Source organism: Pteronotus mesoamericanus, unplaced genomic scaffold (assembly GCF_021234165.1).
Source record: "Pteronotus mesoamericanus isolate MK-2021 breed Mesoamerican mustached bat unplaced genomic scaffold, CSHL_Meso_final contig_53, whole genome shotgun sequence".
Taxonomy (NCBI): Eukaryota; Metazoa; Chordata; class Mammalia; order Chiroptera; family Mormoopidae; genus Pteronotus; species Pteronotus mesoamericanus.
The window spans coordinates 3233082-3245729 of record NW_026555195.1 but is presented as its reverse complement, the minus strand read 5'-3'; the positions used below and the strand labels follow the sequence as shown (position 1 = coordinate 3245729).

The 12648-nt window shown below is 35.4% G+C and overlaps 1 protein-coding gene across 3 annotated transcripts in view; it reads left to right on the top strand.

Moving 5' to 3' along the window:
* The window catches only part of ZBTB44 (zinc finger and BTB domain containing 44), a 64285-nt gene that overhangs the window by 30800 nt on the left and 20837 nt on the right, over positions 1 to 12648 (top strand). For all 3 annotated transcript variants that reach the window (XM_054579461.1, XM_054579460.1, XM_054579462.1), the window contains exon 2: positions 10933 to 12006. In XM_054579461.1, the coding sequence (XP_054435436.1) occupies positions 10989 to 12006 (1018 nt within the window). In that variant the 5' untranslated portion in view covers positions 10933 to 10988. The remainder of the gene's footprint in view (positions 1 to 10932; positions 12007 to 12648) is intronic.

The window sequence follows — 12648 nt, the reverse complement described above, 5'->3', positions numbered from 1 at the left end:
TGACATTGGTCTAGGCGTTAAATTTGGAGATATGATTCCAAAAGCAAAGGCAACAAAGAAAAATTAACTAATGGGATTACAACAGTCTTCTGCACAGCAAAGCTGTCAAAAAAAAAATGAAAAGGTAACCTGAATGTTGGTAAATCTTTCCAAATAATATATTCAATAAAAGTTTAATATCCAAAGTATTTAAATAACTCAAAAACGAACATACTCCTGAATAACCAGTGGGCCAAAGAGGAAATTAGAAAACATTCGGAGGTGATTGCAAATAAATTTATAATATATTAAAACTTATGGCATCCAACTTTAGCACCACTTAGATGGAAATTTATAGGTGTAAATACCTATATTGAAAAGGAAGACCTCAAAATAATCATCAATATTCTACCTTAAGATGCTGTAGAAAGAAAAGCAATCTAAACCTGCGGCAAGCAGAAGAAAGGGAATATTATAATGGAACACCAAACCATCAAAAATGAAATTAGGAATACAGTTCCATTCACAATAGTATCAAAAGTAATTACTTAGAAATAAGTTTAACAAAGGAAGTTTAAAAGGCATACTGTGAAACATTGTTTAAAGGAATTAAGGACAGCCTCAAGTAATAGAAAAATATCCCTTGTTCATGAATTGAAAGACTCAACGTTGCAAAGTAGCATTTCTCCTCAATCTAATGTACAAATTGAGCACAATCCCTGTCAAGATCCCCACTGACATTTTGTAAAGATTGGCAATAATAATCATGGAGTTGCAAGGATCCCAGAATATCCAAAACAATACTAGAAAAGAACAAATTCATAGGACACACACTCTACGACTTCACACTTCCTACATAGCAGCAGTAATCAAGGCATCTTGGTACTGGCATAAGGATAGATATACAAAACAATGGAATAGAAGAGAGTCCAGATATGAGCCCATGTATTTATGCCGAATTTATTTCCAGCAGGGCAGGGTGCCAAGACCAAAGGGGAAGAGGAGTCGTTTTAACAAATAGTGCTGGGAGAACTGTTCAGCCCCACGTGCAAGAATGAGTTTGGACCTTTACCTCACAAAATAACTCAAGATGAATGAAAGATTTAAATATAAGAGCTAAAACTGTAAAACCCCCTAGAAGAAAACGAAGTAAATCTTTATGTTGGATTTGGTAATGGGTTCTTAGATATGACACCAAAAGCACAAGTATCAATAAATAAGTTAAGCTTCATCAAAACGTAAAACTTTTGAACTTCAAAGTAAACCATCAAGAAAATTGAATTACAGCCTACAGAATGGGAGAAGAATATTTGTAAACCATGTATATCTGATAAGCAACTTGTGTTGAGATTAAGAACTTACACAATTCAATAATAAAAAGACACACTACGCAATTTTAAAAAATGAGGTATCCGGACAGGTATTTCTCTAAGCAAAATACACAACTAGCCAGTAAGCACGTGCAACGATGTTTGTTATCAGGGAAATAATACAAATCAAAACCACTGTGAGATACCACTTCACATTCTATAGGATGGCTAAAATCAAAAAGTCAGATATAAGAAGTGTTGAGGATGTGGAGAAATAAGAATCCCCAGACATTGCTGGAGCAAATGTAAAGATGTAGCCACTTAGGAGAACAGTCTTGACAGTTTCTCAAACAATTATAGTTACCATAAGACTCAGTTTCATTCCTAGATACATCCTCAAGAAAACTGCAGATATGTCCACACAAAAGTTTATATATGAATATAAATAGCAGCATTATTCATAATAGCCAAAAGTTGGAAATAACCCAAATGTCCGTTAGCTGATGAATGGCTAAAGAAAATGTGTTATGTCTAGACAATGGAATATAATTCATCCATAAAAATTAATGAATGAAGCACTGATGACATGTTACAACCTGGGTAAATCTTGAAACATGCTAAGTGGATGTAGCCAGCCACAGAAGTTAACAAATTATATAAATTCATATGAAAGTCCTGCATAAAGAAATTTATAACAACAAAAAGTAGACTAGTGATTGGTTAGGGCTAGCAGAGGGTTAGAAGTTGAATGTGTGTGTTGTTGGGTAGGGGTTGATAGCTAATATATACAGGATTTCTTTTGGAGGTGATGAAAATGACTTAAAATTGATGATTGTTGCACATCTGGTGAATGTACTAACAATCCTTGAATTGAACATTTTAAAGGGGTGAATTGCATGGCTTGTGAATTATATCTTAATAAAGCTGCTTTATAAAATACATAGTCATGTTATTACCTCATTAAAAATGAACAGTACTTAACATGAAAAGGTCAATAAAAACAAATTTCCATTAATTCACAAATTTATATTTTATACATTGGTTTTTCTTCAGATGAGATGCATGCAGAATGACTGATTCATAAAATCTTCTAAGTTTCTTTTAATCTACAAGTTTCCTTTTTCAGTCCCCCTTTATCTTGTTTTCCTTGCTGTTTATTAGTTGAAATAACCAAGTCTTTTGTCCTACACAGTTTCTCACAATCTAGATTTTGCTGTTTGCATTGCAGTGGTGTACCTTAACGTATTCCATAGGAAATTTGTCAACGTCAGTATTTCCTGTGAATTGGTAGTTGGATCTAGAAACTTAAGCAGAGTTTGTTATCTCTTAAATGGCTTATTAATCTCTTTTTATGAGGTTATAAATCATTGTTTATGGGGGGAAGGGTGCAAAAATGTTAATCTTCTAATTCTGATTCTCCATTTATTTGCTAGACTATTTCCATAAGAGATACTTTCTTCATATTTTATCTGATTACCAAAAAAAGGCCATTTGTGTTGGAAAGACAGAATAAGTTCTCTGTTTTCCCCCTTTTTAAAACTAGTTTTCAAAATAATTACTTAGTTCAGTAGCATCTTTTTTATTAAAAAAATTAATTTTAAAATTTTTTTAAATTACAGTTTACACAATGTTTTATATTAGTTTCAGGTGTACAGCATAGTGGTTAGACAATTAATTATATACTTTACAAAGTGTTCCCCCTGAAATTTCCAGTACTCAACTGGCACCATACACAGTTATTATGTTATTGACTGTATTCCCTGTACTGTACTTCACATCCCCATGACTGTTTTGTAACTACCATTCTGCACTTCTCAGTCCCTTCACATTTTTCACCCAGTCCCCCAACACTGGCAAGTAGCATCTTTTAGAGGTGACAAATTAGTTTTGTCTTTATTTCTAGTCTCATGTGAACTCATGACTTTAAACATATTTCATGTGTTTCAGTTTATTGGTCCATTTTGGCCATTCAGAACCTCCTTAAATTGACTTGAGTTTTGACACGCCCCTAATAATCTTGGATGGCTACCTTGTTCTCTGTTAAGCTGTTCCAGGTGCACACTTAGTGGCTCAGAAGTGTACTCAGCAATTTTTCTAAGGAACTATGGGTTCCTTTTAGTGGAAAATGGAATCTGAAAGCCAGTCTGGGTGCTAGGATATTTATTGCTGAAGATTACATTATGAGTTCATGCTGATGCTTTTAATTCAAATTAAAGACTGTAAGTTTAAATTGCAACTTTTTCTTCATCTTTCAACAGCTAATAAATAGGTATAGGCATGGCATTTTAAATAACCAAACCAGATAGAAATGTCATGGCATATATTCATCCATTTACATATTTCATTGACTCGTGTGTGTATTATGCTCAATATTGGACAGGATCAAAAGATATTTTTCTTTTCCATACATCATTAATCCCTACCAAAACCGGTTCTTCCTCTCATTCTCCATCTTGTTTGGTGAAAACACCATCTACTCAGTCATCTGTGTTGGAAACCCAAGGTCAGATTCTTCTCTCCCAGCTATTTCCCCACCCCATCCCAATGCACAGCCCTGCCGGGGTGATTTTAATTCCTATGTATTCTCAGATTATTTTTTAGTCCTCACCCCAGGACATTTTTTTCCCCCATTATTTTTAGAGAGGTGGGGATGGGGGGAGGCAGAGAGAGAAATACCAGTTGGTTACTTCCCATGTGCCCAGACTGGGGATCGTATGTACCCAAAACAGGGATTGGACCAGCAACCTAGGTATGTGCCCTGACTGGGAATCGAACCTGCGACCTTTCAGCTACAGGGTAACACTCCACTCACCTGAGCCACACCAGCCAGGGCTCTCAGATGTATTTTATCTTGCCTTTTCTACTCAAAATTACCCTCACTCCCCACCAACTTGGTTCGAATTTATCGTATACTGTTATAATAGCTACCCTTAAATCTACTCTCTATATTGTCACCAGGATAATCTTTTTAAAGTGTAGCTATAACTGTACTACTCCCCATTGGCTACCCATACCTATTGAATGAAGTCCTAGGTCCTTAGCATGGTGTAAACATAACTGGCCATGGACAGAATAGTAATTCTGAGTCTCAATTTCCTCTACAAAATCAGAATATTGTCATCTTACCTCTTATGAGATAATATCTAAAGCTCCTCATGTCACATCTGCTACAGAGTAGACAGTTAGCTAGTACAAACAATATTTTTATCTGGATAGATCTCTTACAGGTATCTTAAACTCTATGTTCTTCTAAACTTTTTCTGTCCTTGGTTAGTTTTAATTAGAAAATATGGTAAGAATGAAATTATCTCAGTTTAGTTTTAGCTTAATTAAAATCTTGTATCATTTGTAAAGTTAACATCCAGTTTTAAAATGTGGTTGGGTATTTAAACATGCAGATTCTTATTAAATGTCACATTTTCCCATCCAGATTACTTTTAAGGTAAGCAGTCTCATAACTTTTTTTTTAAATCATCTTAGATAACCACCTTACTTTATACGCTGGCTACTTAATATTTTGTAAAAGACATGATGAATTATCAGATCCTGTGATAATTCTTATGAGCTAATCTTCATAGCAAAATATACATAATCATGATGTGCTTTTGTCGTATAAGAAATAGGCATTTTGAAATTTGATCCCCATTTTATTTTTATTCACATTATTGGTAATAATGGTAGCGAACATTTATTGAATGCTCACTTGATGCCAGGAATTGTGCTATAATATTTTAATGCTCTTAACTAAGAGTAATGCCTGACTGGTAGATGGACGAGTTGGAATTCAAACTGTATGATTTGTGTAACAAAAATCATTCCCTTTTAACAACTAGGCTATATACCGTATTTGACAAAAATTTTTCAACCGAACTACCAAAAAAGTCACAGGATTTTTTTTCTCCTTAAAGTCTATATTGTTCAGCAACTACCACTTTGAGAGGCATGTACACTATTCCATAAATAATTTGGAATTAAAGGGTTGGAAAGGAAACTATTTCTGGGTTACCTACTAGTTCAAATTACAAACTATTACACAAGTAGATCTTTATTAATGTTGCATAAATTCTATATTAGTAATTGGAATTAAGTAATATTTATCTTTACTCAAGAATTTTAAATGACCAAATATGTAACTATACATATACATACTCACCTACACAGAAAGAAATAATATGTTTAAAAGAATTATCTTATTTATGAAAATTTTAGGTTATATTTTCTGGCTTCTGAATGGTCTGTATCACATGACTTTTTCAAATAATGTAATTCATCCCAAGTTTTGTCACAATGTATGATATTATAGTATTTCCAAGTTATATTTGCCTGTGTAATTTTTTACTATAGAGTATATAATGAGACTAAGCTTCCATAGCTATGTGTTGGGAAATTCATGTCATAAACACATGGCATACAAGGCATTTTTCAGTTTGACTTCATCTTTCTCTCATGTCATACCTCCAGCTATGTCAGACTTTGTACCATATATGTGCAGCCATTATATTGATAACAAGTTTGAGTTATGGAAGGTACTCAGAATCCGGGGCGGGGGGGTGTCTTCTACTTCAGTGTCTATTCCACTGTCCATTCTAATTTATTCTGCAGAGTTAGTTTTCCCTTCAGTTTCTTGAAGGGCAAGTCTTAATAACTTTGCTAGTCACTTTCAGAAAATAATTATTTTCAAGAACTTAATTCAGAGGTAAAGGTTTCTCTCCTTGCCTACCTCAGGCCTCTTACAGGCCTGCAGTGAAAAGTGAGGGGTTTTTTTGCTTTTTCTTTCTGTCTTTTCTCCTCTTTGTGCTTTTACTCCTCTTCATTTTCACTTTTATTTCCCTAAAGATTTTATTTATTTATTGTTAGCGAGCAGGGAAGGGAGAGAGAAAGAAAGGGAGAGAAAGAAACATCGATGTGCCTCTTGCATGCCCCAAACCAGGGACCTGACTGGGAATCGAACCAGCAACCTTTCAGCTTGCAGGATGATGCTCAATCCACTGAGCCACACAGTGAGGGCCACTCTTCACTTTCTGACTATATTTTCTGGCCTTTCCAGGATTGGGAGAGGCAAGAGTTGAATAAGAAGATAAGGTCTTTAATGGTAATAGCAGCTGCAACCAATGTTTATATAGCATTTAGCCCTTGGCTGGTGTGGTTCAGTGAATTGAGTGCCAGCTTGCGAACCAAAGGATCACCAGTTTGATTCTGGTCAGGGCACATGCCTGGGTTGCAGTCCAGGTCCCCAACTGGGAGTATGTGAGAGGCAGTGGATCCATGTTTCTCTCCCTCCCTCCCTCCCTTCATTTATAAATAAACAAACAAACACACAAAACCTTTACATTTATTTTGTGCTTGGTACTGTTACAAGCATTTTATATGTATTAAGCCAATTAACACTAAGAACTCTCTGAGATATGTTCTTTTGTCCCTATATTACTGCTGCAGACATTAATGTACAGTTAGTGACTTGCCTAAGGTCACAGGTATAAATGGTAGAGCGAGGGTGCAAATCCAACATTCTGGCTCCTGAGTCCTCTTTCTACTGCTCCACTGCATTGCTTTTACATACTGTTGGGAGATGGTAAGCATACCTCCCAGTTTTGGCCAGAGTTTAAATCAGACTTGTACCCTTTAGATGTTTTTCAAGTGTGACACATTTTCTGTAGACCTGAGACAGTTAACATGCAGCCCCTTACCCATGCAGAGGAGTAGGAGGGAGTGGGATAGGGTTTGGAACTCAAAACACTCTGATCATTCTCCTCAAAAATCATTTTTTGATCTTTAACTCTTTGAACCTTGCAAGTAGGTGTAATTCAATGTTGAAAAGTAGTTTTCCACTAACTCCTTGCGTGGGTGGTCTTGCACCTCACTTTATAATACAGTATCTGTTGTTTGGGGCCTCCATCCAAAGATTGAAAAAGTTTTACTTTAACACCTTTTTGCATATATTCTCCAGATATGCTATTTAATTTCTTGTCCTTATATCTTTGTTCATATTGTCCCTAGATTAAGACTGTATCAGTTGTTCTGAAGGTATGTTTTCTCCCTGAACCACATGATCCCAGTCAAAGCACTCTTGATATTCAGGATTTTAAAAAAGAAGCCAGTGTACTGGGGTGCAGGAAATAAGTAAACTTTATATAGCCCTCTGTTTTCTCCTCTTCATCTCCTTCATATGAAAATCAGTAAATGGAGTAAATGATGGCTTGCTTAAACCAATCCCAGCTGTCTAGTGTCTCATTTTGATTACTTGTGGTGCAAGTATATATTTGAACTGTTAACTCTCTGATTTATGGTCAAGATAATTATTTTAGTAACCTTACCTGGCTGTCTTGGCACAGGGCTTTATGCCTTTTATCCTTTCTATGGTGTTCTCAGACAGGGAAGAGGACCAGATTGATCACTTTGTCTTCCCATATTAGAATATTTAGCTGGAAAGCTTTAGTGTTTATTTTTTTTCTTTTCCCCTTCACATACACATTTACCTGCATAGAACATTCAAAGGGATGTTATGTAATGGATTGTTTGATGTTTGAACTGACTTTGCCCTCTGCATCCTCACATTTAGAATATCTGCATGCCCATTAACAAGTTGCCATTCCGGTACACACATTGTACAGGGTGGAGCATTCACTGACATCATGCATGATCCCATGATAATCCGAAACTCCCTTATGCCTCATCACCTGGCAGAATTCGACTTTCATTAGTCCTGTCCTCTGTGATGCCTCTTCAGCCTTGCACACTGCGAATTAAGTGTTCACTTTTTGCTTTCACATGCCTTTTGCTGCAGCATGCCTTTTGTAGTCTCAGGTACTATGTCTTCTTCATAAGGACTGCAGGCTCATTGAGGTCAATGCCTTTGTTTTTTGTTTTTGTTTTTTTTTTAAATGTTTCCTCCCTTCACCTAAGAAAATGCTTTGAATCTAGTAAGTCAGTTATTGAATTAAGTTTTTATAATGTAAACAAAATCAGTTAGTGTTAGATTTGACTGTTAGAATACCTGGCTGAGCCTTACTAATATATGTGTCCAAAACAGGGAGATAAAAATAGTAAAGTATACTCAGTTATAAGCCTACCATACCTAGCCTGTTGCGTACAGTTCTGGGAATTAGTCATAATGAAATGTTGAGAGGTAGAGATTGTTCAGAGCTGAGCAATCTGAATAGCAAGGATATTAATCAAATTTTTAGGGAGCACTTAAAGGGACAAGGGATATCTAGTTTAAAGAAAAAACCCCTTAGGAAAGAGTGGGATGTGATTGCCGTCTTCAGTTTTTGGAAGCCTTTTCAAGGGAAAAGACAAAGTAGGCCTACTCTGTATGACCAAAAGTACCTGAAACCCCAGGGTTTTGTAGCATGTTTGTAGTATGTTTTTTAATGGGGGTTTTTTTGGTGGGGGCCGGGGTTAGTTTGGTTAATGTGCAAAAAGAAAAGAATAAACACCCATACTCTTACCAATGAGTCCCTTGAATATGATGGAAACTCTTGCACATACATGCAGTCATTCCGTATATATACAGTTTCAGAAGGACCATGACCCTTTAGGGAATCCATGAATCTCTTCGGGGGGGGGGCGCGCGTGCACATACGTACACACATTCACCCACACACGTTTCCCAAAGATGGGGTCATAGTTTATATATTCTTTTATCACATTTTTCACTAAATACATAAAAGTAATAACTACAATTATTGAATGTTCACTGTATGTCAGTAATTGTGCATTCATTTAATATGCAGAACCAAACGTTTTTTCAGGTCCATTAAATATTCATCTTTAACATAATTTTTAATTGGTGGTTGTATTTTTGAAGTATCTGATATCTTCTTTATCTAGAAATGATTTACAAAAATTTTCCCCAAATTTGCTTTGTTTTTCATTTATTTCAGTACCAACTATTTTATTTTTAAAATAGTTATTTAACTTAAGTAAAATAATTAATGTTCATAGCTGTATGTTTTGCATTGGAAAAGTATTGTGACCTAAGGGTCAGAAAAGCCAGGTCCAGCTGTGGTTGTCATTCATTAGTCACTTATCTGAGCATTAGTTTTCTTGTCTTTATCAAAGGCCTAATATAAGCCTCCCTCACCTCACATGGAGAGTATAAAGAGGTTAGGGGGAAAGTGCTATAAAAGCTGAAGCATGATTAGATTGCTAAATTAAAAGTGTTTGAGAACTTTAGTTTTTTTATATTTTTAGTAAATAAGTATAATATCTGATAATAGCAAACCAGATGTCTTTTTTTTTTTTTTTTTTTTTAGGAAAATCCAGTCAGTTAATTGATTACTAAACTTCTTTTTTACATAAATTTACTTCCAAAAAGGTTTTACTGTATTAGTAATCTAAACAACAACAATAACTGCTTTTATTTGTTGAGGATTTACAGAGTGCCAAATACTGTGCTAAAGCATTTACGACATACATTATTTCATTTAGTTCTCATAACGACCACTTAGGAATTGTTGTGGAGAAAATCCATGCCTATCACATTCTAAAACCTGGACTCTTAACCCCCTATGTTTACTTACTTTATGTCCTAAAAGAGGCAGTGTATGGCATTGAAGTTAAATAAGTTCTGTAACCAGGCTACCTAGAATTAAACCCTAGGTCTGCCACTTAATAACTTTCTTACTTCAGCAAGGTAATTAACCCTTTTCTGTCAAATGGATAATAATGCTCTGATAGAAATATAATGACAGTCGAATAAATTGTCAAGTGTGAAGCATTTTAAAACTGCAGTTCATTAAAACATTAGCTCATACACTCCACTGATTGGACAGTTTGGAGGATAGATAAAAGAAATTTTTTAAAAAATTTTTTTTGTATGTGAAGCTTTTACGAAAAGTTTTACTTTTTTTTTAATTAATGTATTTGGATAACATTGTTTAATAATATATAAATTTCAGGTGTACAACATTATAATTCAACATCTGTATACTCTCTTGTGTGCTCTAGTCTCCTTCCGTCAGCATGTACTTGACCTCTTTTACCCCTCTTTGCCCTTCCCAACCATTCTGTTATCTGTGTCTATGAGTTTGCTGCTTTTCTGTTATATATCCCACACAAGTGAAATTGTACTGTTTTAATATATTTTGGATATTAGCCCCTTAAAGAGAAATATCATTTACAAATATCTTCTCTCATTCAGTTGGTTGCCTTTTTGTTTATTGATGCCTTCTTTTGCCGTACAGAAGCTCTTTAGTTTGATGTAATCCCATTTGTTTATTTTTGCTTTTGTTTCCTTTACCTTTGGAGTCGAGTTCACAAAAACATCTCTGAGACCAATATCCAGAAGCTTAGTGCATATGTTTTCTTCTGTGTATTTTATTGTCAGGTCCTACATTCAAATCTTTAATCCATTTTGAGTTAATTTTTGTGTGTAGTGTAAGGTCAGAGTCCAGTTTCTTTCTTCTTCTTTTTTTTTCTTTGTCTTTTTGCATATGACTGTTCAGTGTTCCCAGTATCATTTATTGAAGAAACTTTCCTTTCTCCATTGCTTATCCTTGGCTTCTTTATCAAAAATTAGGTGTCCATATATGTGCCATCTATCAGCTTTTTGATTTAGCACAGTGGCTACATGAAAACTATCTAAATCGCCTATTTCAACTACTAAAACCATCAATTAATGCTTATTTTATGTATTTTTTAGGTCATTTCTGATTCATTTGCATCCTTGAAGAGCATCTGTAGAAGAGGAAGGAAAAGATGGGTGTGAAAACATTTACTCATAGTTCTTCTTCTCACAGCCAGGAAATGCTTGGGAAACTAAATATGCTGCGAAATGATGGACATTTTTGTGATATCACTATTCGTGTCCAGGACAAAATCTTCCGGGCACATAAGGTGGTACTAGCAGCTTGCAGTGATTTTTTTCGCACCAAACTTGTAGGCCAAGCAGAGGATGAGAACAAAAATGTGTTGGATTTGCATCATGTTACAGTAACTGGTTTTATACCCCTTCTAGAATATGCTTACACAGCCACTCTGTCAATTAACACAGAAAATATCATTGATGTTCTTGCTGCAGCCAGCTATATGCAGATGTTTAGTGTTGCAAGCACCTGCTCAGAGTTCATGAAATCAAGCATTTTATGGAATACACCCAACAGCCAACCAGAAAAGGGTCTAGATGCTGGACAAGAGAATAACTCTAACTGCAATTTTACTTCTCGAGATGGAAGCCTTTCACCAGTATCTTCAGAGTGCAGTGTGGTAGAAAGAACCATTCCTGTTTGCCGAGAATCCCGGAGAAAGCGCAAAAGCTACATTGTTATGTCTCCTGAAAGTCCTGTAAAGTGTAGCACACAAACAAGTTCTCCCCAGGTATTGAATTCTTCAGCTTCCTACTCAGAAAACCGAAATCAACCTGTTGACTCTTCTTTAGCTTTCCCCTGGACTTTTCCTTTCGGAATTGATCGAAGGATTCAGCCTGATAAGGTGAAACAGGCAGAAAATACCCGGACTTTAGAATTACCTGGCCCATCTGAGACAGACAGAAGAATGGCTGATTTTGTGACTTGTGAAAGCACAAAAACTACCTTGCCTCTGGGTACTGAAGAAGATGTCCAGGTCAAAGTAGAAAGGTTAAGTGATGAGGAGGTTCATGAGGAAGTATCCCAGCCTGTCAGTGCATCTCAGAGTTCACTGAGTGATCAGCAGACAGTGCCAGGAAGTGAACAAGTCCAAGAGGACCTTCTGATTAGTCCACAGTCTTCCTCTATAGGTATAATGTTTTCTGTGTTTTTGAAACATTTTTTATAAGTGCTTACTAGATTAAAGTTTTATGCCGGGTCCTATAGGAAATATTAGAAAGAATAAAACATAACTGGATGTTTTTTTATATGCTACTAATACTGTAAGTTTTTTTTTATAAGTTATGCATTGGGGAAGAAAGAAAATAGTTGAACAGTATTTGATGGGACAAAGGCAGATAAAGGTATGTATGAATGAATTGTGAATTATTTTCAATGCAAAAAATACCAGTTTAAAAAAATCCAGTTAGTGTTTTATTCTTTATTAAAATATTTATTGAAAACTTAACATGCACCAAACATTGGGGATACATGATAAAAAAGAAATAGTCACTGCATCTGAAGATTTAGTAGTCTAATTGAGGAGGTAGATGTGTGAATTAGTGGTTTGTGCTAGGCTAGAGGTATGAACAAAGTGTTACAGGTTCCTAAAGGAAAGGACAAGTTAACACTGTATTTAAGCTGGATGTTGAGTAGGAGTTTGCCCAGGCAAGGAAATGACATTTCTTTGAAAATGTATAAAAGCATAGAGGTGTGGAACAATATTGTATGTTTGGTAAACAGCAAATTCAGTGCAAAATGATGGGAATAAAGCATGGAAGCCTGCGGATATG